Genomic DNA, 25,000 nt, shown 5'->3' with positions numbered 1-25,000 from the left:
GTCAGGTTTCCTGCTCATTGGCCTTGGACGCTACCTGGCTTACCGGAAAATTAACGAGCTGTCGAGGAATATTGGCCTGATCCCGGAGCTCAGAGATGGATTGCACCGTGCTGTGAATTCACAGAATCAAATAATTGTCGAGACGAATCGTAAGCTTGGGACTTTGGCCGAGATTCATTATTGGCCCAACAGATGGATGCCATCAAGGATAGAGTGGACGAATCAGCACGGATTGGGATAGTTTAATGTCCATTATTGGGATTTTGAGAGGCTGAGGACCAACAAACTGTAAGACAGAGAGGAAATTATCTCTGTCTGGCCCCAAAACAATTTCTAACCGGAATCTGGCGCCCTTGAGCCTGCAAGGCTCACAAGAAAACTCCTCCCAGTTCATGAGATGATAGTAAATATTCCCTTTCTTTCTCCATCCACTTTACCTGATAAGCTAACTTTAGGCAAACCAGCAGCACAAAAAATATTTTCAAATAAGACTCACAAACCTGAGTCAACACCAGTATCATCAAAGCTGGGGTTCTGTCGTTGTACTTTTTGTCTAAAAATCATCCTTATGTCCATCTTCACTCATGTGTTTCAGGCAGAGAGTGTAGAAGAAGCCGGCTGCTGAAGGGCTTCTTCTTCAGTGGTGGAGGCTCAGGCAGGCTGTATACAGACTACTGCCAGCTGCTCCCTCTCTGTTGGACTTTGGTACTGCATGTTACTTCCACGATTTAGATCCGGGGCTTTTCATGAAACATCCGAGGCTTCAGCCCAAGTAGCCGGGCCTAACGCCGCCCCTGGCTCCCTATACTTTAATTGTGAATCAAGCTAAAAAACCTTTTGTTTAATTCTCTACATTTTAGGAAGAGAATGGCATGCTGGGAAATCTTAGTGCTGAATCGTTAACACTATCTAGCCCTTTAGCTAACCTACTTGTAGGCTAATATCAGACATGATGAACATTTGTTTTACTCTTAGGGCTGCACTTACAGCACAAGTGTATTCACCGATGAGCCTTCTTACAAAGCGAGTACATGTTGAGGTCAAAGGTCATCATGAACAGCCCCAGTTATTTATACTGGTGGCTGTGCCATGTGTCTTCTAAAACCAGTGACTGTCCCTTTGGTTTTAGAAACAATCATCTGTAAATTGTGACAGCAGTCAGTGAAAACCTGAACCAGTGGTCCATGATCCGAGTTCGGATGACCGGATGAAGCAAACATTTAAGTTCCCTTTGCATCCTCCACCCCCGCATGACCCTTCACCCTGGATACAAGGACTCCCTCCACAATGTCCTCAAATGACTTCATCAATAATGAGGTCATGGCATGGAGTCATTCAGTGACCGAGCAGTTTTTCCTTTGGGGACAGGAACGATGACTGTCCAAATAGACACGGTGAGACCGGAGAGATGTATAAAAAACAGAAACAGAAAAAGCCTCAGGGGTGGGGCCAAATGCTTTACTTTTGTCCTTTCTAAAACACGACAAACCAGTCCGCGAGCTGAAATCTGAAGACTCGTGTTTAAGGCCGGACAGTAAAATCACAGACAGTAAAAGAATTGCAAAAGATGTTTTAAATTATTTTAAACTTTAAAATCTGGCAAGGTGTTTATGTTTTCTCGTGACAATGGTGGAAGAAGTGGATTAAAAATGTTATAGGAACAATCTAGTGCGTACGATTCAGCCCGCTGATAACTGGTTGGATGGAGCAGATTTCCCAGCATGCAACGCTCTTTCAGAAATGTTGAAAATTAAACTAAATTAATTAATTATGGTTTTAGATTTACTCACACTTAAAGTATCATCCATTACCGTCTGCTTATCCTGAGCCGGGTCGCGGGGGCAGCAGCCTAAGTCAAGAGGCACAGACTTCCCTCTCCCCAGCCACTTGGGCCAGCTCCACCGGGGGAATCCCAAGGCGTTCCCTGGACAGAGACATAGTCCCTCCAGCATGTCCTGGGCCTAACTTTGGCTCTCCTCCAAACTGGACGTGCCCAGAAAACCTCCCCAGGGAGGCGTCCAGGAGGCATCAGATGCCCGAGCCACCTCAACTGGCTCCTCTCGATGTGGAGGTGCAGCGGGTCTACTCCGAACCCCTCCAGGGTGACCGAGCTTCTCACCCTATCTCTGAGGGAGAGCCCAGACACCCTATGGAGTTAAAGTGTTTTTAATTAAACGAAATGAACAAAATAGTCAACTATAAAAATTGGTGGGAAGATGTCACACACCTTATTTCCCATTGTCCCAAGGCATTCCCAGGCCAGCCTGGAGATGTTGTCATGATCCGCCCCGGCCTCCCTGACTGTGTCTCTCCTGCCTTGATTTACCTTATTGTTCTCACCTGTCCCTCGTTACTCTGCCCATGTATTCCTGATTTCCCTGTGTATTTATACCTCCCTCCTTGTTGCTGTCTTCGTCGGATCATTGTTTGTTCATGCGTGTTTTGTCCCGTCTCTCCCGTTCCACCATTAAACCATTTTTATTTTTTCATCTGTGCCTGCTTTCCTGCCTCCTGAACCCTCCACCACACTTGGTCCGCCATCTCCACCCTCACATCATGACAGATGTAACCTCTCCAGCTTGTCCTGGATTGACCCAGGGGCCTCCTGCCAGCTTGAATTTGTTCCTTACACAAAGCTCAGGACCGTCGGTCAAGATTGTAACAAAGATGGACCAAAAGCCAGAAGGCAAAAGTGATGGTTTGTAAAACAATGATGTTAGTAATGCACTTTGACCATGACTTGGAGTTCTGAGGGACTTAGGCTCTAAAGATGTGTTTCCTCTTTTGGAGTTCCAGGAAAATTCTGGGAAGGGGGCAAATTGACCGGGACATCCGAAGGCTCGGTCCTCTCCGCTGCTGTCTCCATTGTAGCGTCCAGAAATGGTCAGTTTTTCATCTACAGTTTATTGTAATTACATACTTGACTCTGAATTACTACGAAGTGTGTTTATGGTCACTGATTAAGCAAAGAACTTTAAATTCTTCTGGCTAAACATTCAAACATCAATCAGGTTGATATTCTATATTTACATAGAATCATCACATCTCATTGATCATAATTTAACGCCCCTACTGTAGTCTTCTACGCCATACAAACTCAGCCCTTTTAGGACGTTGTTAGGACATCGGCAAAACGCCTTGTTTCGGCAGTGAGCGATGTCACCGATCAGCACCAAAAGGCGCACACGGACACTGATAAGTTTTATTCTGTCTAAGTACGCTGTAATCGAATCTATTTGGAGGACCAGGAGAGTGGCTGTGTGATGTTAAGGTTGGTTTATGCTTGACGCGTCCACGAGGTCCGCACGGCTCCGCGCGGAAAAGTTGCATCATTTTGCGTCATTTTAACAACCACGCCCCTCCACCGCGTCTCCGCACGGCCCAGAATTTCCGCAACGCGCACCTCGGAAAATTTCTAACCACGCGGACGGACGGACGTGGAAAAACATGGTGGACCGGCAAGAACTAGTATGGCAGAGGTTCGTAAAAACCGACATTTGTATGATTCAGCTCTCAGGGAGAGAAATAGCTCGCACTGTCGGAAAAGACGAGAACGCTGTTAAAAAATGCTGAAATGCCATGTTGTAAACAGTCATTTCTACTTCTACTATGGTGTAGTGTTGGATGCATGCCGTAGAGCTCCATGCTGCCCCCTACAGTTTGGGAGAGTATTGGCTCACCGCAGAGACAAGCCGCAGGAACCATAAACACTGCGAGTTGTGAAGTGCGTTCCATCCGCGAGCCGCATCACCGCGCGGAAAGTGAATGCGTCAAGCATAAACCAAACTTTAGAAGGGAGTTAACCAAAGGTTCGGCTCGGCGACTCCACCGAGTACCTACCCTGTTCAGGTACTCTGGTGGTTCCTGAAAATGGCCCGGAAAAAGGTCTTTTGAGCATCTTAGGTGTGTTCTTGCTGTGTTGTATCTCTAATTCCATGCTGTAGTTCTTTTTTAAAACACAGAGCAGTTTTGTTTACCTGTTTTCCCGCTACGTTTCGTTAACGAAACGTAGCGGGAAAACAGGTAAACAAAACTGCTCTGTGTTTTAAAAAAGAACTACAGCATGGAAAAGGTCTTTTGGGCCTCTGAACTTCCGCTAGTGGGATCACGGCTTATTTCTCCAAACTGAAGCTGTTCATGACGCTATCTAATAAACGTCAGTCAGAAACGTTTCCGCCAGGCGGATGAATCCCTTTACATTGGACTCGCGTGACTTTAAACGCTGACCTTGTCCTGCTTAGCTCTCTTTAGCTAAAGTTTCCTCGCTGTAATCGTTGGATTTGATTCTGAACGTCACGATAATGAAGCAAATATGTTTTCTGCACTTGAGGCATGACAAGGAGCAGTCGTCTGAGGTGAGCGGAGGAGCGGTCGAAGGGTTCAGGTCGGGGGTAAGGTCCAGATCGGTCTGTGGAACGGCACATAGCCTCTGGTTTCCTGAAGCTAACGCACAAACACCGGAGCCTTTGCCCTTTTTACATTTTTTTTGACACTTTAAGCGTTCCGGTCTGTTCACCAAGCTGTCTGTGGGATTCACAAAGAACACGAGGTTCAGGAAGGTCAGCGAAGACACCCACAGGCAGCCAAGCACACGCCGAGCCTGGCAGGACCAGGAGGTCCAGATGCTCGATGTGAGGACACCGTGTGCAGGCGAATGCCTGCTGGAATCACAACGATCACGTTCACTCGATCTTTAAACACCAATTAAGCATGCAGCAGACACGTCAAACAAGATTTTTGTTCTTTTACTGTTTTTTTCACAGAATTATGAGAACTTTTTGTTTTCACTGAACAAAAAAAGCTGAAACGTTTCATTTAAGTGAAAAAACATTCAAAGGTCGAAGGTTTTGTCTGATGTTTCCTCCACTTTAAAGAGCAAGTCACCCCCAAACGAAGTATTTTTCTGATAAACTGTATAAATGTGTGTCTAATCGTGCTGCAGACACACGTGTAGTCAATAGTTTAGCATTTTAGTTAAAAATTTAATTTTCTGCCTAAAACTGTCAGTGTTGTGCCGTTGTCAGGTAAAAACTCTGCACTGCATTTGAATTAAAATCTGCCATCGCTATTGGCTAAGAGGTACACAATGACGTTAGATGGTACATTTTGATGTCACAATGTCGTTGTGAGCCTGTGTGTGTGTGTATTTGTTAGCGGCTCCGCCCTCTCGGTCTGCTAGGGCAACCTCATTTGTTGCATTTTTCAAACAGGAAGTAGGAGTTGATTAAGAATCTGGTAGGGGGCGACTTGCTCTTTAAACGGACTCACCTGAAACTTGAACACCTGTCTGAGGAGATCTTTATAGTTCCAGCTGTAAATCTGGCTCAAAAGCTGAGTTTAGACATCATTAGTGACAAAACTTTACCTTTCAGAGGCGATATTAAAGAAAGGAATGTAATTTACTCGCTCCAGAGTCTCAGAAGGGTAGTGCTGTGCAGAAGCGAGGGAACCCTGGACATGTCTCCAGTCCATCACAGGGACACTAACCAAGACAAACACACACACACACACACACACACACACACACACACACACACACACACACACACACACACACACACACACACACACACACACACACACACACACACCTGGGGAAAATTTAGAGTCTCCCATCAACTCAACATACATGTTTCTGGGCTGTTGGAGGAAACCGCCGCGTGCATGAGGAGAACGTGCTAATACACTGTTAGCCCACAGTAGGGAGTGGAACCTGCAACCTTCTCACAGTGCTGCAGCCCAATTTCCCAAAAGTTAAAAAGTTTGTGGTTATTTAAGTTTTTTTTTCATTCAGTCGGACTAAAATCTGCTGACTGAAGCATCAGAGGGTATGGTTAGGTAATTAGGTTTTATCATAGATGCTAAATGTTCCTCAGAGAAACTAAGAAGAAGCTGAAGCCGTTGAGCTGTTTGCTGCTGCAGTTGATGGCAGCTTTAGGTGGAGGCAGTGTGATGATTTGGGACAGATTCTGTCATGGCTGGAGGAAATCTCACCACTCAGGCCCTCTCAGAGTGGGTTTGTCACACACTTTCAGCAAACAAATCCAGTAAACGACACCTATCAGGAGTCAAATCCAGAATCAGCTGTTCAGCAGAGAAGATTGGTCACATGTGCCCAACAAAGATGAAATTCAATGTTATTTTTAAGGTTTTGGTTTTTTGGTGTCGATCTAGACAGAATAATTCCTGTTTGAATTCTAGTTAATGTCCGTGTTTTATACCTAACTGGTTAAAAAGTATTAATAGCCTAATATATATGTTCTTAATAAATAACTGTGCTATTATACAGATTTTAGAATAAAGTAACAAATATCTGATCTAATCGTTTTATTTCCCTTTAAATCCATCTGTTTGTTCTTCATCCCAACATAAATGCCCTTAAAACTCCACGGCAAAGTTTCTTAACTAAAACACGTTCCTCGCGCAGAGCTTTTAAATAAAATTTAAATGTGTGGGTGAGTCGGGTCTGGACCGCAGGTGGTTGCTCAACCCGCCTGAAACGGTGACGGGCAGAGTTTGTTCCTGTCCACGCTCCAGCGCTCCGGCTTCTTTCCCAACAGCCGTGATGTTCTGGATAAACTGTTTTCACTGTTTGTTATGATTTGTTGTTAATGGTTGACACATTTCAAACCGAGACGGGTGAAAAGTCCCAGGCGTGTTGGCATGGGTGTGAGACTTTTCTGCAGGACTTCTGAGGAAAAGAGAAGAGGATGATCGCATTCCACCTTTTTTTTACACGAAAACAATCAAAAGGTGTCAGACGACAGATGAGACGTTTATTTTCAGTTATCGACTGAATCAGTCCGCCTCTCCAGGCCGCAGAAACAACAGCTGCTTGGGACAGAGCTGCAGGAATCCACCTGCTTCCCCTGAGTAATTTAAACGCTACAGAGCAGAGCGAGGCGTGCATCAGGAGGAAACGTCGAGCCACAATAGTAGCAGGAGATAAGCCTCTGTGTAATCTGTGAAATGACACCAGCAGCAGCAGCAACAGCAGCGAAGTTGCACAAGAACAAAAAGCTCCATTAATAAAAACCCGACTAATAAAACGATGAACGTTCCTGCAGAGGCCTGCAGTCTGTCTGCAGGAACGTCTTCTGCGCTGCATACATAGTTTTCTGCACTTAAAACCGTCAAAGTCTCACCATTATGGGTAATAAGTTTAAGGCATATTACTAATGATCAACCACATTGATACTACACTAAAAAGAGTTGTGTCTCAGCAATAATTGGCCCAGAAAGCATCATATCCACAGAAGAGGTCAGCTGTTTCTCCGTTTTTGTTTGGAGTCAAAGTTCTTTATGTTTGATTACGTTGAAAAAAGGTGGAAAACTTCTGAGAACGTGCATCCTCGCAGGGTAACTTGGTCTTTTCTGCTGGAATGCGTCAGCAAAATCTGAATATTTAAAGGGTTAAATGGGCTCCCAGGTCAGTTTTGAGGCTCTAGAATAAATCTGGTAATGATCTAAAAAGGATTCACGCCTCATGTGTGAACCGTATTGTTTGTTTGCTTCAACAGGATGATTTAAGATGAAAAAATAGCTCGAATAAAGCAGAAGCTCAGCAAACACCCAAACAGGGGTTTATATAAATACTAAAATAAACAAATAAATAAATAAACAAAGCAGATTTATTAATGAAATGATTAAAGTTTTATTTTTCTCATTTCCATCCTTCAGCCTCCGGATTTCTCTCAGCTTTCGCTTGTTTCTTTTAGTATTTTCACAACATGAAGTAGTGAATTTTTAGTGGAGTGATGAAGAATGCTACTGATAATGAAAATATTCGTTAGCTGCGGCCTTGTTATCTTGACCGAGTTTATCAGCTCATTGCACCACTTAAGTACACAAAAATAAGTAGTAAAATTGTGTAATTACCATTTTTCCAAGAGGATTTCCACTGCAGGAATGACACGCTGCATGGAAATTTTTTATTATTTTCATTTGACCCTGCAACATCCTCTTCAAGAAAAAGATCATTATAACTATTAATTTTTATTTTGGAACATAAATCAATGTAATTATATTAATTTAGGTTTTCAATCATTTGTTAATTTGAGAAAATATTTTGTTTAAGGGGTAACTTTTTAAAAGACTGTTCATTTATTTAAATAGCTAAAGGTTACGCTCAGTTTCATCAAAATAGAAACAGAAACTAAAATTTGAAAGAATTTAAATGATTAATTTTTGTATTTAAAACTGTAAAAATAAACCAGTGCATCAAATTATTATTTAATTTAATTTATGTAATTCTTTCTAAATTTCAGATGTTTTAATTTGAACTAAAGTGTGTTTTTAAATATTATTACTGACTCTTGTAGATTTATTTTTCATATTTAACTTCCATACAAAATCAATATCCTCGGATAATTTCACATTTTTTATTTTATAATATGAATTATAACATTCTGTCCACTTGCAGTGTTAGTTAAAAACCTGCAGGATAAAAAATGCAAATAATTTTGACGTTTTCAAATACTTTATTAGACCTAGACGCAAACGTAAATTGTGCGGGTGTATCACCTATAACCCCGGAGTGAATGAGTGAGTGAGCCTTGTCTTATTTATGAACACATGAATATGTTCTAAACCCATTTGAAACTTTGTGAGATAAGAAATAAAACGAATAAAGTTGAAAGGTTTTCTTATGTTATTTATAAATGTGTAATTCGTGAATTTTAATTAAAATTTGATTAAAAAAATTCGGTTAAATGTGATAAAATCCTCATAAAATTTAAATAAAAACTAAAAGTAACAATTTGAAGCAGAATTAATTAAAACTAAAGTAGTTGTTTGTTTGTTTGTTTGTTTGTTTTATTTCCCAGAGTTCCGAGCGGCTGCCTGCTGTCCACCACAGCTCGTGTGGAGGAGTAAACGCAGCAGCTCCTCTCTGTAGAGACTTTATGGCTGCTGCAGGGTCCGAAGTCCATGGAAGTTGTTCCGATAAGAGGAGCCAATAAAAGCAGCAGAGCTGCAGAGTAAACACGCGTCTCTGCGCTCGGACCGGTCCCGGTTCTGCTCGGATTTACATCAGCCAACCCACTCATTACCATCTTTTATATTCCTGCGCCCTCGGAAAGCGTGATGGTAAAGTAGACGCATCCTCCCCTCCTACAGGGAAGTCCGTCACGCAGCTTCTCGGAGCAGGTGTCGCAAGCAGAACTCAGGAAGAAGAGAACTTTTCCTCCTCTTCTCCTCTCCCAGGAGCAGCAGCGGGCTTTATGTTGACCCTTTGATGTTCTCTAAGATGGTTTCCAAGCTGACCTCCCTGCAGCAGGAGCTCCTTAGCGCCCTGCTGGACTCGGGACTCACCAGAGATGTTCTGATCCAGGCCCTGGACGACATGGACCCCAGCCCGCCGGGCTTTGGAGTCAAGCTGGAGAGCCTGCCCATGTCTCCCGCTGCACCTCCTCCGCCTCCTTCCCAGGACGCAGACTCCAAGCCCGTCTTCCACACGCTCACCAACGGCCACAGCAAGGGCAAGCTGTCCGGGGACGAGGGCTCGGAGGACGGGGACGACTACGACACCCCGCCGATCCTCAAGGAGCTTCAGTCGCTCAACACGGAGGAGGCCGCGGAGCAGCGCGCCGAGGTGGAGCGCATGTTGGCGTGAGTTCCTCTCATTCCTCCGAATAATAATCTAGATTAATCACTAAAAAACTTAAAACTAGAGTTAATTTAATCCACGCAAAAAAATAAAAAAATAAAAAATGAGTTTGGAAACATTTAGAGGAGAAAAATTAAACGTTTGATTTAAAATAACGCGCCAGGTTTGAGTTTAACTAGTTAATAATTATAGGTTTAGAATTTAGAATATTATCTAAATTTTTAAATTATGAAATAAATTTATCCTTTCAATGATAAAAAAGAAAATTAAAACAACACTATTATTAATATTATTATATTTTTTTGTATATTTTTTGTATTATTATTATTATTATATTTTTTGTATATTTTTTGTATTATTATTATTATTATTATTATTATTATTTCTAACGATCTCTTAACATTTTAAAATCACAACTAACCCACGTGTAGTTCAGTTATTATTAATTTAATTCTATAAATCATCAACTGGAAGATACACAGTGGCGTGTGATTAGACTGAATGGAGATCTGGTTATTCATTGTCAAAAGTTATAAACTAACATCTCCCACTTAAGCCGTACACTAGCGTGTAGGCCTCCACATTCTCCAAAGCAAACAGCTGCTGGAGGATCTCCTCTGAATCCTGCGTTTTGACCTCTGATGGGTCTTTTTTGGATTAAAAAACATTTTTAAGATCCCGATGAATCTACAGGTAAGAACTGTTTTACTTTAGAATTTAAACTTGTTTTATTTTATTTATAATTTAGTTTATAGGTCACGGGCTGATTTTAAAAACACCCCAAACCGTGAATTTACAAGTGAACCCAGTTTAAACAGGTGGATTGTTGTTTTTGACGTTTGGAGGTGAAACTCTTTTGGATACTAAGTCCAAGTTTCTCAACCCTCCCTGAATCCACTTGAACTAACCTTTGAAAATATTTACGGCCCCCTGAATGGGCTCCTGTGATAAACCGACTCATTATCGCCGTGAAGCCTTTCAACTGCAGGGAAGCAGAAATAGATCCTCTAAATAAACACCTAAAATCGCATTTTTCCTGACCTTGAGGCTAAAATCAGAGCCTTTATTCTGGTGAAGGTTTACTTCCTGTTTATGATGCAGCGTTTTCTGCTCTGCTTGGTCTGAACCCAGAGAGGACCCGTGGCGAGCTGCCCGCATGATCAAAGGTTACATGCAGCAGCACAACATTCCCCAGCGGGAGGTGGTGGACATCACAGGCCTGAACCAGTCCCACCTCTCCCAGCACCTCAACAAAGGCACGCCCATGAAAACCCAGAAGCGAGCGGCGCTCTACACCTGGTACGTCAGGAAGCAGCGGGAAATTCTTCGACGTGAGTTAATATTTGAGTTTCTCGCAGCTCGGCGGAGCCCAAACCATGCAAACGTTTCATGCTTTTGTCAAATTTGACGTCAGAAGCAATAAAAATGGCCTGAATTTTGTGTTTTTCATCTGCAGAGTTCAACCAGGCGGCTCACGGTTCCTCCGGCAGCATGTCTGACAAAAGTAGTCACGACCCAGCCTTTTTTTACCCAGAATACAATGCGTCAGGTGCGGTTATGGGTCCGGTCAGCGACGAGGTGGGCAACGAACCCCTCTGCAAGAAAATGAGACGTAACCGCTTCAAATGGGGGCCTGCGTCCCAGCAGATCCTCTACCAGGCCTACGAACGGCAGAAGAATCCCAGTAAGGAGGAGCGGGAGACGCTGGTGGAGGAGTGCAACAGGTAAACCGGCTCTGAAACCCTACCTCTCACCTGTCACCCGCTTTGTTCTGACCCCCCTGCGTGATCACCTGTTTCCTGCAGGGCCGAGTGTCTCCAGAGGGGCGTCTCCCCCTCCAAAGCCCAGGGCCTCGGCTCTAACCTGGTCACCGAGGTCAGGGTCTACAACTGGTTCGCCAACCGGCGCAAAGAGGAAGCCTTCAGGCAGAAGTTGGCCATGGACGCCATTACGGCTCCGCCCCACGGCCTCAACCCACTGCTGTCACACAGCTCGCCGCATCACCCCCAAAACAGCGCTTCCCCCCCAAGTAAGAGACGCCGCACGGGTTTATGTGATGGCTGAGATTAATTGTGATTTTCCTGGGAGTGAAAGCGGGAGAAGGTGGAGTTGATGTGATCAGAGAGGCACAGACAGAGAGGATGGGTGATCAATGAGCGTGAGTGAGTGAGTTTGTGGGTGAGTGAGTGAGCAAATGCCATTGTTATTCTGATCTTTGAAAACACTCGAAGAACAATCCGCATTCTGCCTGCTATCTCCACTCCAAAGTCAGCCTGGAGAGGCCTGACACAAAGGGCAGCGGTCCTGTGACAGACCAGGGTCAGGGAGGGGGTACGGACGTGTCCACAACACCGTCCGGAGCGGCAGAGCCGAGCTCTACGTGACGACGACGCATCGCGCATCAGTCACACCCGTAAAAGTGTGATTTCTGAGCCCTTTGTTCCCCCTCGTGTTCCAACACGAGCCCACCTTTGAAGGGAAAGCAAACTGTTTGCCTTGGCTTGCTCTTTTACCTTTGGATAAATGGGTCCCACTCGTGGATTGCCTGTTTGCTTTAGGCTTTTTGTGTGGCTTGGAACACCTGACCAGGCGTTGACCTCAGGTTAGAGAGGTCAAAGGCTGTCCAGCAGAAGAAACCTCAGCTGGCTGCTTACACTGGCGTCCCGCTGGCGTCCTGCCGACGACATCAGCTGTTTTCCAGCGTCAGCTCTGACCTGACAACAACATCCCAGCAGGAGGCCTCACGGCGTTGCCGGGGCACGGCCTGGACTATGCATGCTTAATGGACAATTAAGACCCTTTGCTGCTGCATCTCCTGGGCCTTTGACTTATCCGCTCTATACTGCGGCTCAGCAGGAGCTCCTATTGTCTGCGGTGTATTAGAAGACTGCAGTGACTGTAACATAGGTTCATTTATCTCCTCCTCCTCCTCCTCCTCACCTTTATGGGTGTCGGGGTAGCTGGCTGCAGACCCGGAGCAGCAGGAGCTGTCCACTGAGGTATTGGCTCTTTTCTGGCCAGACAGGACTGATCACCGCCGCTCCAGCTTTAGAGAAAGCCACTGAGTCCCACCTCTCCTCCTCCCCCTCCTCCCTTTCTTCCCTCCTGAACCACCGCCTCACCTTCAGTCATACGTAAAAGGTCACCGCAGGGTCGTTTCGAACAAACCCCCTGACTCGGGGAGTTTTTATTGATTCTGTTGTGCTTCATTGATCCGTTGGTCACAACTGGATGAGAAGTCAAGAGCTGTGACGTGCTTTTTGGGTGGCGAGCTTTTCTACTTCAACAGAGAAAAGCCATTTTGTGTTTACGCACTCGTAACGTCCACAGACTCGTCCGGCTGAAGCTTCAGCCGTTGGGTTTAAAGATGCGGACAGCAGCGAGCCGGCAGGCGTGCAGCTTTAAATTTATTTCCATCGTGAATTTTCTTAAACAAATCAGTTTTTTTTACACAAAATGTGTCAGACTGGTCGGCTGGATACGGGAGTTGAGCTTGTAGAGAGCGTGGTCTCACAGACGCGGAAGTGATAGCGTCGGTGAAAAGCCGGCTCACGGTTTAATCTAGGAATCCCTGAGCGTTCGAGCGTCAATGTTTGAGAGTTTGTAAGATGGATCGGTTGCTTGGAAACTCTGACCATAGATCCGAAGAAACGATGACTGAGTGGTGAGCTGGGGAGGCGACTTCCGTATATAGTTGCAGTTCGTGACGTAGGTGCGACGTGGAGGGAATCCCCGCGAGGGGCATGCTGGGAGTTGTGGTCCATGGTGGAGGTTGGCTAGCTGGGAGAGGCTGGTTTGGGGACTTGGGTTTTGACAGGACCCCCCCATCCAGGGATGGCTCCTGAAGTCCCAGGGCGGCCCCAGCTGTCCCATAAGTCAGAGATAAGGGTAGGGTCCAGGATGGAGCGGGCCGGTTCCCAGGAGCGTTCCTCGGGGCCGTAGTCCGCCCAGTCCATGAGGTACTGCCATCCCCGACCCCTGCGACGGGCGTCCAGGACGCGTCGGACGGTGTAGATGGGCTCACCGTCGAGGAAGCGGGCAGGCGGAGGCGGAAGCAGGGAGGATTCCACATAGGGCTTGAGTCGGGAGATTTGGAAGGTGGGATGAACGCGGAGAGTCGCCGGCAACCGCAGCCAGTACGAGACTGGGTTGATGACCTTCTGTATTGTGTAAGGCCCGAGGAACCGGGGAGCGAGCTTCTTGGATCCAGCACAGAAGCGGAGGTCCGCGGTGGACACCCAGACCTTATCCCAGGGGCATAGGAGGGACCAGGACGGTGTCGGTGGAGATGTTGGCGAGCGTAACGGGCGTTAGCTCGGGTGATGGAAGCTCGTGCTTTGATCCAGGCATTCTTGCAGCGCCTCACTAGGGATTGCGCGGCAGGTACAGCAACTTTGGGCTCCTGGTGGGCGAAGACCGGGGGCTGGTAGCCAAAGCAGACCTCGAAAGGGGACGTATGAGTGGTTGAAGAGGTGTGAAGATTGTGGGACAGCTCTGCCCAGAGGAGATATTTAGGCCATTGCGAGGGTTGGGCCGAGACAAAGCACCGGAGGTACCGACCAAGCTGTTGGTTAGCCCGCTCCGTCTGACCATTGGTCTGCGGGTGATAGCCTGAGGATAGGCTGACCGATGCTCCCATTAGGTGGAAAAAGGCTTTCCAGAATCGGGCCGTAAACTGGGAGTGACTGGGTTCGGTCTTGGACAGGATAGGGCTGGAGAGGTCTGCCGTCCACCGAGGTCACCGGAACAACTCGTTCCAGGGGAGTCAGGGGGATCCGTAGGCGTTTAGCCAGATCCACGTCCATGAAGTTGTCAGCGGCCCCCGAGTCCACCAGAGCATGTACCTGATGTGAGGTCTCGTCGTGAAAGAGGGTGACAGGCAGGAGGAGTCGGTGGGAAGAGATAGGGGCAGAGGGTGACCCGGGCTGAGCTACCCCGATACTGAGTGGGTTCCTCCGTTTCCGGCCGTAATGGGCAGTCCAGGCTCCGGTGGTTGGGAGAGCCACAACAGGCACAGAGACCCTCGCGCCACCGTCGCTGTCTCTCCTCCGGGGGAAGGTGGCCTAGCCGCATAGGCTCCTCCGTAGAAGTGGGTCCGGAAGCTGGCGTTGGTGAACGAGGAAGAGGTCCAGGAGCTCTGAGTGGGCGAGTGGAGGACCTGTGTCGAACCAGAACCCGCTGGTCGATGCGCAGCGCCAGGTCGGCAACCTCATCCAGGGTCTGGGGCAGTTCTTTTCCCTCCATCTCGTCTCGGATGTAGGGCGCCAACCCCTCCAAGAAGACAGCTCGAAGGGCAGAGTCATCCCACTGTAGTTTGGCCGCGATGGTGCGAAACTCTGATGCATAGGCGCACACCGAGCGTTCCCGTTGGCGGAGCTTTAAGAGACGTGCTTCAGCCCCCACTTCGCTACTGGGTGGAACGAAGGTCTTCCTGAGGGCGGCCACAAAAGCAGCATAGTCATTGCAGGCAGGGGATTTAGAATTTTAAAGAGCAGCGGCCCACTCCTGAGCGCGCCCAGAAAGCAGGGAGGTGAGGTGCGCAACCGGAGAGCGGCCAGTGGGTAAGCGTTCTGACAAAAATGCACAAATTAAACACTTTTAAATATTTATTATCGTCATAAAAGGCCCAAATTGATTAAAATCACACAACTTACTGTTTTATTTTTTTGCACCCTTAATTTCTCCGCCACTGAGTCGTGGTGCTGCCTTTGACACCAACAAGCGTCTTTATCAGACTTTAAACGGTCAAGGAAAACTTTTGAGCAAAAGGAAATCTACAGAGTAAGTTTTACATTTTTGAAAATGACGTTATATTAATTGACTTTTTGCCTCCTAACTTTGATCTGGGAAGATGATGTAACTGATGCAATAAGTTTGAAACAAGACTTTAGGTCATTTCTAAATAAACATTCTAAACTCCTCATTTATTTATAAAGAGAATAAAATTCTGATAATTAGTTGCATCTTCAATAATTTGGTCATTTTTCAGCAAATTGTTTTACATTTAATATTTAAATAAATCCATTTTTAAATGTACTTATTTTTAACGAAAGCGCTTTAATTTATGTGGAGTTTTTTTTAGGTTTTAATGAGCCTAAAGTGACTTAATGCTGCGTGAGAAGAGTCGGAACAAAACCAGCAGACTCAGAAGTTCCTGATCAGATCCAGTAGCGTGTCGGGGGTGGACTGGGGGGGGGGGGGGGGGGGGGGGTACCAGAATAAGAAGCCTAGCTCTGCACTTTCCTCTGTCTCGTCTCCCAGAGGGCCACAAAGAGGAGACCAGATACGTCCTGGAGAGACCCAGGAGGTCTGTCGTATGCAGCGGCTCTACAATGGCCGCTGCCTGGGGTTGCAGGGGCAGGCTTTGATATGACACGGCTCACATGGGGAGCGTGGGCCTTTCAAACCTGCTGAAGGTCCTTGCTGCCACTCCCCCCACTGAGATTCTTGCCCCCCTCTGGCTTCAAAGACCAAACCTCGGGTCTTTTTTTTCCTGCTTGTGCAATCACGACCCACAGCAGAACTCCAGCGTTCCCATGATCTTCAGAGCGAGATTAGGACCATTCAGAGAACCAACGCGGCTGAAAAAACCAGTTGGTGTCTCGCTTGAAATGGTGGGAGTGGGTTTGAATTCCTACCAAGGCCAAATAACCCAAACCGCCCCGAGTAGCATCCTCTTCTCCCCGTGAGACTTAAGGAGGTCATCCAGATCCGAGATAACTGGCTTTTTATGAGACCTCCTCTATTGTGTGGCAATGGGGGTCATGAGTCCAATGGAGTGCTTTATTGTTGTGTGGCGGTGTTTACAAGGCTTGGCAGCCTGTCATGGGGTTGATAGCATGTCGCAGGAGACAATATGAAGTCTACTGGCTGGACAAAATGGAGGACAAGTGCTTTGGTCCATGAAACATGGCGCTGTGGCTTCACTATTCAAAGCAACGCTGTCATAACCAACGTGTTTGCTTTTCGCTGAGCAAAGAGCCTGAAGATGTGCAGTTAGGACTCAAAGCTCTGGAGCAATACTTCAAATCGAAGCGCTTTAGTAGGGTTTTCACAAAGACACCAGTGTGTAGAGGTGTAGAGGGGCACTTCCTGTTCCAGTTTCCTGCAGCATTCATTAGGAAATCAATGCCTCCCTCATTGCTCACCTTTGGTGTCAGCGCCTCTCCCTGGTTTTTATCTGCTAAGCGGCCGTATATCAATACCTGCTGTCATGTCAGAGCAACTTGGGCTGGGCGCTCGGGCCGTCACACCCGGGTCAGGGCCGGTGGGGCTGAGGGAAGATGGGAGATCTGAGAGCAAACAGACTCTGTCTCTGGATCGGCAGCGAGGGAGGGACGCTCGCTCGCTCGCTGTGTCCGTGAGAGACCACAGGATAAGAATGTGTTTGACATCGCTTGTAATTGTGTAATGTTTACTCTGCTGGTATCAGAGGGGCCTGCATCAGCAAACAGGAATTTGATTGTCAGTCCCTCTGTGTGTGTGTGTGTGTGTGTGTGTGTGTGTGTGTGTGTGTGTGTGTGTGTGTGTGTGTGTGTGTGTGTGTTGGGAGAGAATTCCTTTGAGAAACTCATAGTCTAGACACGGGATTACGTTACGGTAGCTTTATTTTCACTGCAGCGTCGTAAAACTGTGAAAATATCGTTAAACTTCACGATAAAATGTAATTTTTAATGGGCCTGGATTCAGTTGACAGCTTTATTTAGAGGTTGTTTCTTGTTTGGGCTCACAGACTGGAGCCAGTTTGTGCAACAGAGCTTATTATTACCTGCTAATGAAAGGACAAAAGGTGTGTGTGGGTTCAAGATGGCCGCCACAGCTGATTAATGTCAGCAGACACAAAAGCGGCTACATCTCCGTCACATTTGCAGGCGTCCTGCTCAAGTTTGGTGTTTCTGGAGCTGAAAGTCACCGTAAACCAGGAATGGCCCCGGGGCGACCCAGGGGCCACCTGTGGCCCTCGGAGTGATTTTGTGCGGCCCGCGATTCATTTAGTTTCTCCAGCAGGTTTTTGGTGTAGAGTGATCATTTCTAACATTTTAACGTTCATCTTTTATACCATTATGCAAATGTTGGACCTATTTAGAGGAGTATGCATGGAAAAAAACATCACCATAAAATCATTCTTGCATTTTTATTTAAAATGGTTTGGCCCGTTTAAATCACGCCAACAAGACATTTTGGCACGGTCCTCTTTGTAATATTAATGGGGTTTTCCTCCTGGATAAATAAATAATTAATCGTCTGGTTTTGTTTTCATTCATTCGTTTCGTGTACGAATGAACTCCTTGTGTGTTGTTTTCAGCTCTCCTTCTTCTCTTTGTAGGAGTAGAAGTTAGTCGGAGGTGTGTTGGGTGGAAAACAACTTACTAACATTCACGACTGCGAACATCTCCCCTCTGATTGGCTAACCGAAACGCAACTCTTCCGCTGCCTTCATTTGCTCTTCTTTCTTGGGTAAAAAAAAATGCCCCTTTGATGTTTTATCTCCACAAATAACGCAAGCCTGAACGTGTTCCTCCATGTTGCTCCAAGCCCAGGCGCCAAGGTGGGCGGGGCCATGAACACTAGTTTTCCCTGTGACATAGAAGAGAATGACTTTTTCTGACCTGATCATTTTCCCTTTTGTATCGTGGGTTGGAGAAAATATTCACATTCAAATGTTTAACGGTTCCTTTGTGAACAAGACCTTTAAACTCGTACTGTCCAAGCAAGATCTTTGTTTAAACGTTTGCGATGAACTACTTCATCTGTTTGCCAAACATCTCCCGAGCCACCGGACAGAACCTCTCTAAAAGGGTCCTGCATCACCGCAGCTGATCCTACAACACGACACCAAAATGTCCTTTTTACAAACGTTGAGCTGAAACGTGGTGCGGTGGTGGTGGTGGAGACGGGTCGCTTCTGGGGTGAATTCAAGATGGCGGCTAAAGTTATTTTACAAGCACTGAGCTAAGCGGTGGAGCGGCGCTAGCTCACAGTCACATTCTCTGAGAGCCAACATGGAGAATTTGGGTCAAATCTCATCTTTTTTTTTTTAATCGTGTCTTTTATCGTAAATAAAACCAAAGTACTCGGTCAACATTGTTCAAAGCTTTAACGTTGTTTTTGGTTGTCTCAGAATTCTTGAGATTCACACCTGAGTCAGTAAGTGACTTTGCACCCTTGATTTATTGATTTAAGCTGATTAAACTATTATTCTGCCCTGAATCTGAAGCGGGGCTTCCTCTGATACCTGTTATAGAATGTCATGCTTCCCCTTCCCCTGAGCCTTCTCACTGACGTAATCGGGACCGTCGTCAGCAGCATTTGTGTGCTGATCAGAGAGTTGTCCACAGTGAATGGCCTTGGGTGAGCAGTGCCGATAGCAGCTGTGGACGGGCCAGGGTGTGTTTGTTTGCTGAGTGCTGGTCGGGCTCCGCCCCACATCTGTAGACTGATCCAGCATCTCTGTGTCTGTGGTTTTCAGTGCGTTACAGCCAAGGTCCCGGCGAGGTCAGCTCCTCCAGTGCCATCAGTCACCACAGCAGCAACGCCATGGCAACCAGCCAGTCCGTGCTCCAGCAGGTGTCTCCAGGAGGCCTGGACCACAGCCACAGTCTGCTGTCGCCCGACGCAAAGATGGTGAGTGGTGACCATGGAATCCTGACCCTCATGATTCCAGCAGCTAACGCGGTCCGAACTGTCACAGTGTGCGACCGCTCAGGACACTTCTGGTATTTACTGATACTGAGATGTGTGGAGAGGCTGTGGGCCGTGCCGCTGTCAGCAGGTGGTGAAGTGAGCTTTTCAGGGGAAAAGTCCCGATAGACACAACTGCAAAAGCACAGATGTATTGTTTTGATAGATTAAAGGGCGTGGAACACAGGAAAAACATTTTAAAAGATTATTTCTGATCATAATTTGAGTTCTTTGTGCAGGCTGAACATGAAAATCGTCTCCTACATCTACCTCCTGCTTTAGCTTCTGATAGAAAATAGACGGTGAAACGTTAGGGATTGAAAAGCCTGGAAGATCTACGTCACACTGTCACTTGGACTTACCCATCTTGGCTCGCGACAGGGAAGGATGTTACGGGTTTAGCGTCCAGAATCGGCAGATAACGTCTCAGCTAGCTGAAGCTAACCATTAGCATTAGCAACTAAACCACGCAGCAGAACTCCTCCCGGCCTGTGATGTTTGTGGATGTGACAAGGTGGAGAAACGAGGGCCCAGGTGGGATTCGACCCCCAGACTCCCGAGCGAGAGTCACGCTCGCTAACCAGTCAGGCAAAGGGACAAGTAGCCAGGGCGCATGATCAATTGGAAGACTGTGACAGGACGCTCACACCGCCACAGTGGAGATAAAATATTCATGTCGCAGAGCAAACACAGTCAGTGGTAGAGCCGTGTTGCTGTTATCCAATCAGAGGCGAGATGTCCAAATATCAGGAAAAAGACTCCAAATCCTGCCGAGTTAAGCTCTCCTCTGAGCCAGGCGTTTGTGGGCTTCTTTTATGCCCTGAGTACGGTCTGCAAGGCATTCATTACTACTAGAGACCACTGCTAATGTATTGATTAGACAAGTGAACCACACCTTTAAAGTAATACACAAGCATTCATCTGACAGTTTGTATCTTCACATTCTTGTTTGTGGAGTTGCACAAGACCAAGTCACATCTGCTGTTTGTTCGGTTTCACATTGAACGTGAAACTAGGAAGCTCTGTGTTGAGTTCAGCTGAAACTAAACATGGCAGCAATAAAACTTCTATTTCCTCTTTGATTTCCCCAGATTTCAGGTTCAGGTGGAGGACTTCCTCCAGTCAGCACGCTGACCAACATCCACAGTTCCCATCACAGCCACCAGCAGACACAGAACCTCATCATGCCTCTTTCTGGAGTCATGGCCATAGCACAGAGTAAGTCCCTCCGTCTGAGCGAGCATCATCAGACGTGAATGTTGGAGCCTTACTTACCAACGCATCTCGCCAGGTTTGAACACGTCGCAGTCCCAGACGGTGCCGGTGATCAACAGCGTAGCGAGCAGCCTGGCGGCGCTGCAGCCGGTGCCGTTTTCCCAGCAGCTCCACAGCCCCCACCAGTCCAGCCTGATGCAGCAGTCACCCAGCCACATGAGCCAGCAGCCGTTCATGGCCACGGTCACACACTCACACAGTCAGTAACTCAATCTGCATCAACACCAAATGTTTTTACAACAGGTGCCCTTAAAGGGGTCATTCAGGGGCCTCATTAACACCCCCCCCCACCCCCCCATACACACACACACACACACACACACACACACACACACACACACACACACACACACACAACCACACCACCATGCTGCTGGGTGTTAACAACATCAGAATACAAACAAAGAGCTGCTTTAGCTTCTGTCACATTTCAACTTGTTCATTATTGCTAACGATTAAAGGTTTAATGGTGACGGATCAGTGGGATAAACTTAGGGGAACTGGTAAAAAACCGGCTTCACGTGTGAAAAGAGCAGCAGATTCCCACCAGATTCCTTTAGCTGTCACAGTGAGGCTCAGGGGCGCCCCAGGGATCTGAGCTCAGTCCCAATTTTTTTAATTCAAATTTGGGCTCCAAATGAACTCTGGTGGTCTTCTCAAATCAAATTCATGTTGCAAATGTTCCTAATTTTTTCCATGTTAACAAATTGAACAACACAAAGAAAACATATAATGTGCGGAAAACTGATTTCAGAGAAGAGTTCTCGTTTGCATCGGTGAACGTGTGCTTTCATCGAGTTAAAACAACAATTTTGTCTTTATTTAGTGTATTCTCACAAGCAAGAGCCTCCACAATATTCCCACCCGTCACGTTTCCCTCCTGCCATGGTGGTCACGGACGCCAACAGCATCAGCACTCTGAGCTCCATGTCCTCCAGCAAGACGGTGAGTCTCCACCCTACAAACGCCACCTCACGTCTCTGATCTCTCTCTCTCTCTGCCTTCCTGCTGTTGATGGTTAATTTGCGTGAGTGACATGATTGCTTTGTTGGTTTCCTACTGAGACACATGATTCCTCACACACTCGGGACAATCCAAGCACACACTAACAACAGGAAGAAGTGTGTGTTATGACTGACTGTTGACTTCTTTGATTCCTTGTCATGTCAGGACGCTCCTGTAAACAAGATGATGCAACTTGGGAGTCTCTCCTGGGTAAATACAACTTTATTAGTTCAGTCACGCAGCTTTTAAGAGTCAAATCACACCCGAACCCGTCCACTGAGCTCCATCTGCACACTGACGCTTTTCCTTTTTGTTTGGGAATGCTGCTGGTGTTCAAACACGAGCAGATGAGACGGAGTGGTTCTGATTTCCTCACAAATCAGCCGTCTAATCAATCACGGGTTCTTCCGACCTGAACGCCTCTTGATTAGCGCTCCCTCTTTTTACTTTCATCTTCCTGGTGAGAGTCACCTCTGCGATCAGGAAATGAGACTTGCTAATAAAAGCGTTCAGTCGCTGTGGACTGCTACTTTCCTCCATGCTACAGCGAGGCTGCAGATGAGTTTTTTTCCCCCCTTTTTGTAATTACACCTCTTCCTTTTTCCTACTTCTCCCTCCTCTCCGTGATCGCTCTAGCCTGAAATGTTGTCCACGGTGCTTTCACACGCCTAATTTCCCACGCCGAGGCAACCTGATGGGCTGATGGGACGGCCGCTAAGAGACACACGTGTCCTCTATGTTAAAATGTGTTATTAACTAGAGTTTAACTTTAGGTTTCACTGTGCCGTAGGTTACCTAAAAAAAGAAGAAAAGACTTGCATGTTGGCGCGTTATCATTAAAATATGTGCTTGTACTTTAAATTTTGATTTTCTTGCATTTCTTCAAAGTTTGAGGCGAAAGACAGCAAAACTTTTTAATAAACACGTAAAACTGACTGATTTTATATGGAAGAGGGTTAGGGCCACCGAAATGAAAAAGAAAGAAAGAGAATTCTGACTTTAATCTCAGAATTCAGCAACAAAATGGAGGAAATATTTAGAAAAAAAAGAGTTTGAACTTCTGAAAATATGAAATCATGCTATAATTTGTGGAAACATTATGTTTTGATGGATAAACCGTGTTAGGAGTAAAGCGGTACAAAAGTAATTAATTACTGTAATGCTTTGCTTTTTGCTGTAATGTGGTAATGTAAGGCATTACAGGTAAAGAAAATGGTAATATTTACTCGGTACAATTGTCAGTAACGCGGTAGTTACAATACATTTTTAAACCCAGAATCAAGATGTGGGTTTCCTAAAACTTCAAATTGCGGGAAGCCTGAAAAAAGATCCAGTATCCACATATATGACGTCATTTATGGACTCAGCTTTGCGGGCATTCTATGAGCAGAGAGGACGCAGCGGTAACGGCTCAAATACTCCAGCTGCGTCCTGCGCGCGGCCGCTGTTATATTCACAAAATCGCTCCACCAAAACAAAATAATTCGTTTGTTTATATCAGCCCATATTCTCTGGTACTTCATGTACTTTTTAACGAAGTTCATAATCTGTGCCCCGGTGATTTCAGCTCATTGCTGCTGGAGCGCAGCGCTTATAAAGCTTTTTATTTTATTTTTTGCGTTCGGTAGATCCCTTTGGCTGATTAGTTAGAAAGTAGGAAATCTAGGAAACAGTTTTTCTGGAAGACGGAGAAAACATGCAGCATGCAGGAAGGTTAGAGAGAGAAAGGGCCGGAAATCATTCAAATAAAATCAAGAAAACAAAACAAAGTGCTTGAAAAGAAAAAAGTAGGTAGATTTATCCCCAATACACATTTTTACCAGTGAAAAGCAATAATATATAAGCATTTAATATTTATACATGTGATAGAATCAGATCACCCCAGAAGTCAGTCCCACATCCAGGGCCGTATCAAGGCATTTGGGGACCAAGGCAAATATAGGCTTGGAGCCCCCACCACCCCACTCCCTGCTCAGATGGCCCTATAAGATGGCAGCGTGCTGAGAGTACAGATTGTTGTTGCTTTTATTTCATAAACAATCATTTTAAAGCCCTGTTATTATATCTGACTGTTTTTAACAGCAACCCTAGCTCAGACACCACATCACCTTCCACATGTATGTCATGAGCTCACTGAGTGTCACATTACCAGATTCATACTGAAGTTGTTTTGGTGAAAGTAACTTAAAGTAATGCAAAAGTAGTGTAATGCCTTACATTTTAAAATCAGCAATATTGTAATGTAATGAATTACTTTAAAATGAGGGTAAGGAGTAATAAATCATGCATTACAGTTTTGAAGTAACTTGCCCAACACTTGCAGTTGGAACTGTTTTGTTCTAGTAAAACTACGGAAGAGGAAAAGAGACGTTGAAAAGAAAAAAAAGAATTCTGGCTTTTTGATTTCTGAGAAAAAAGTCAGAATTATTTTTTTCTTTTCTGTGGTTCTAATCCTCTTCCACAATTTCCAGAGAATAAACAATAAAACAAAAAATTGAACCCCTACATGAGCGTATTTATGTAATTATGGCCTGTGACATGCTCACTAAGCCTCATTCGGCGAGCCTTTCTCCCAGGCGTCAGGTATTTTCTTATCAGGTCGTCATCCCAGGTCCTTTTTCTGATGAAACTCCAAAACTCGCTCAGGCTTCATAGCACTCGCTGTTTACCAAGAGCTCTCCATTATACTGGCTCTGTTTACAGCTCACCTCTGCTCACAGAGCGGCGTCTAATGACTCAGGTCCTGGCTGCAGGTCAGCGTTTATCAGGTGAGGCTGTTTGCTGGTCACCGGGTCGCTCCGGGGTCAGCTGTCTCCACGGCGAGGCAGGTGAAAAATAAATCCCACAAGCAGCCCTGGAAGAGAGCGGAGATGGGCTTTTCAGAGGCAGGAGAGCAGGAATGTATTTGGTCAGGTGTGGTCGGCACAGGGACCGCTCGGAGAATAAAAAACAGCAATCCGAGGAGGAATCCCAGTGATTTCATCTGAGAACGAACACTAAAACACACTCGGAGTTCGCTTCTCTTCCTGCAAAGTGACTAAAACGTGAGGAAACAGGAGTGTGTTTAACTAACGCGCAGCAGCACCACCTGTTCACACTAAACAGCTGACACAAACAGTTCACTGGCCGCTGGGCGGCTCGCAGGCCCACTGCTCCGACAGCTGGAAGTTAAACTCCGTCTGTTTGCTCACATTAAAGCAGAAGTTATGATTTTTCACCCTTTCATCCAGTTCATTTGGACAGGTAGAATAAACCGCCACGTGTCCAGGTATCTGCCAGGTGAACCTTGAGTTGCCATGGAAATGAAAGCAGCTTTTACACCATTGGGCTGAGAGTGCAGATAAAAGCAGGACTAGAACTTATTTCACGGAGGCAGGAAAATAAAAACAAACACCAGGTTACTTAGAGATATGGTTAAAAGAGATTATAATT

At 46.0% G+C, this 25,000-nt stretch overlaps 1 protein-coding gene across 1 annotated transcript in view; it reads left to right on the top strand.

Annotated features, from left to right (window-relative positions):
* hnf1ba (HNF1 homeobox Ba) overlaps positions 1-25,000 on the top strand; it is a 61,778-nt gene that overhangs the window by 35,670 nt on the left and 1,108 nt on the right. The window contains exons 4-15 of the mRNA XM_054742427.2: positions 596-705; positions 2,564-2,698; positions 2,791-2,883; positions 8,826-9,609; positions 10,739-10,938; positions 11,064-11,331; positions 11,413-11,636; positions 19,077-19,231; positions 20,380-20,506; positions 20,580-20,762; positions 21,390-21,508; positions 21,734-21,778. Coding sequence (XP_054598402.1) covers positions 9,236-9,609; positions 10,739-10,938; positions 11,064-11,331; positions 11,413-11,636; positions 19,077-19,231; positions 20,380-20,506; positions 20,580-20,762; positions 21,390-21,508; positions 21,734-21,778 — 1,695 coding nt within the window. The 5' untranslated portion in view covers positions 596-705; positions 2,564-2,698; positions 2,791-2,883; positions 8,826-9,235. The remainder of the gene's footprint in view (positions 1-595; positions 706-2,563; positions 2,699-2,790; positions 2,884-8,825; positions 9,610-10,738; positions 10,939-11,063; positions 11,332-11,412; positions 11,637-19,076; positions 19,232-20,379; positions 20,507-20,579; positions 20,763-21,389; positions 21,509-21,733; positions 21,779-25,000) is intronic.

The sequence above is a fragment of the Nothobranchius furzeri genome, chromosome 13 (genome assembly GCF_043380555.1).
Source record: "Nothobranchius furzeri strain GRZ-AD chromosome 13, NfurGRZ-RIMD1, whole genome shotgun sequence".
Classification (NCBI taxonomy): domain Eukaryota; kingdom Metazoa; phylum Chordata; class Actinopteri; order Cyprinodontiformes; family Nothobranchiidae; genus Nothobranchius; species Nothobranchius furzeri.
Note: the sequence above shows the minus strand (reverse complement) of the source record. Positions and strands in the feature narration are given on the sequence as shown.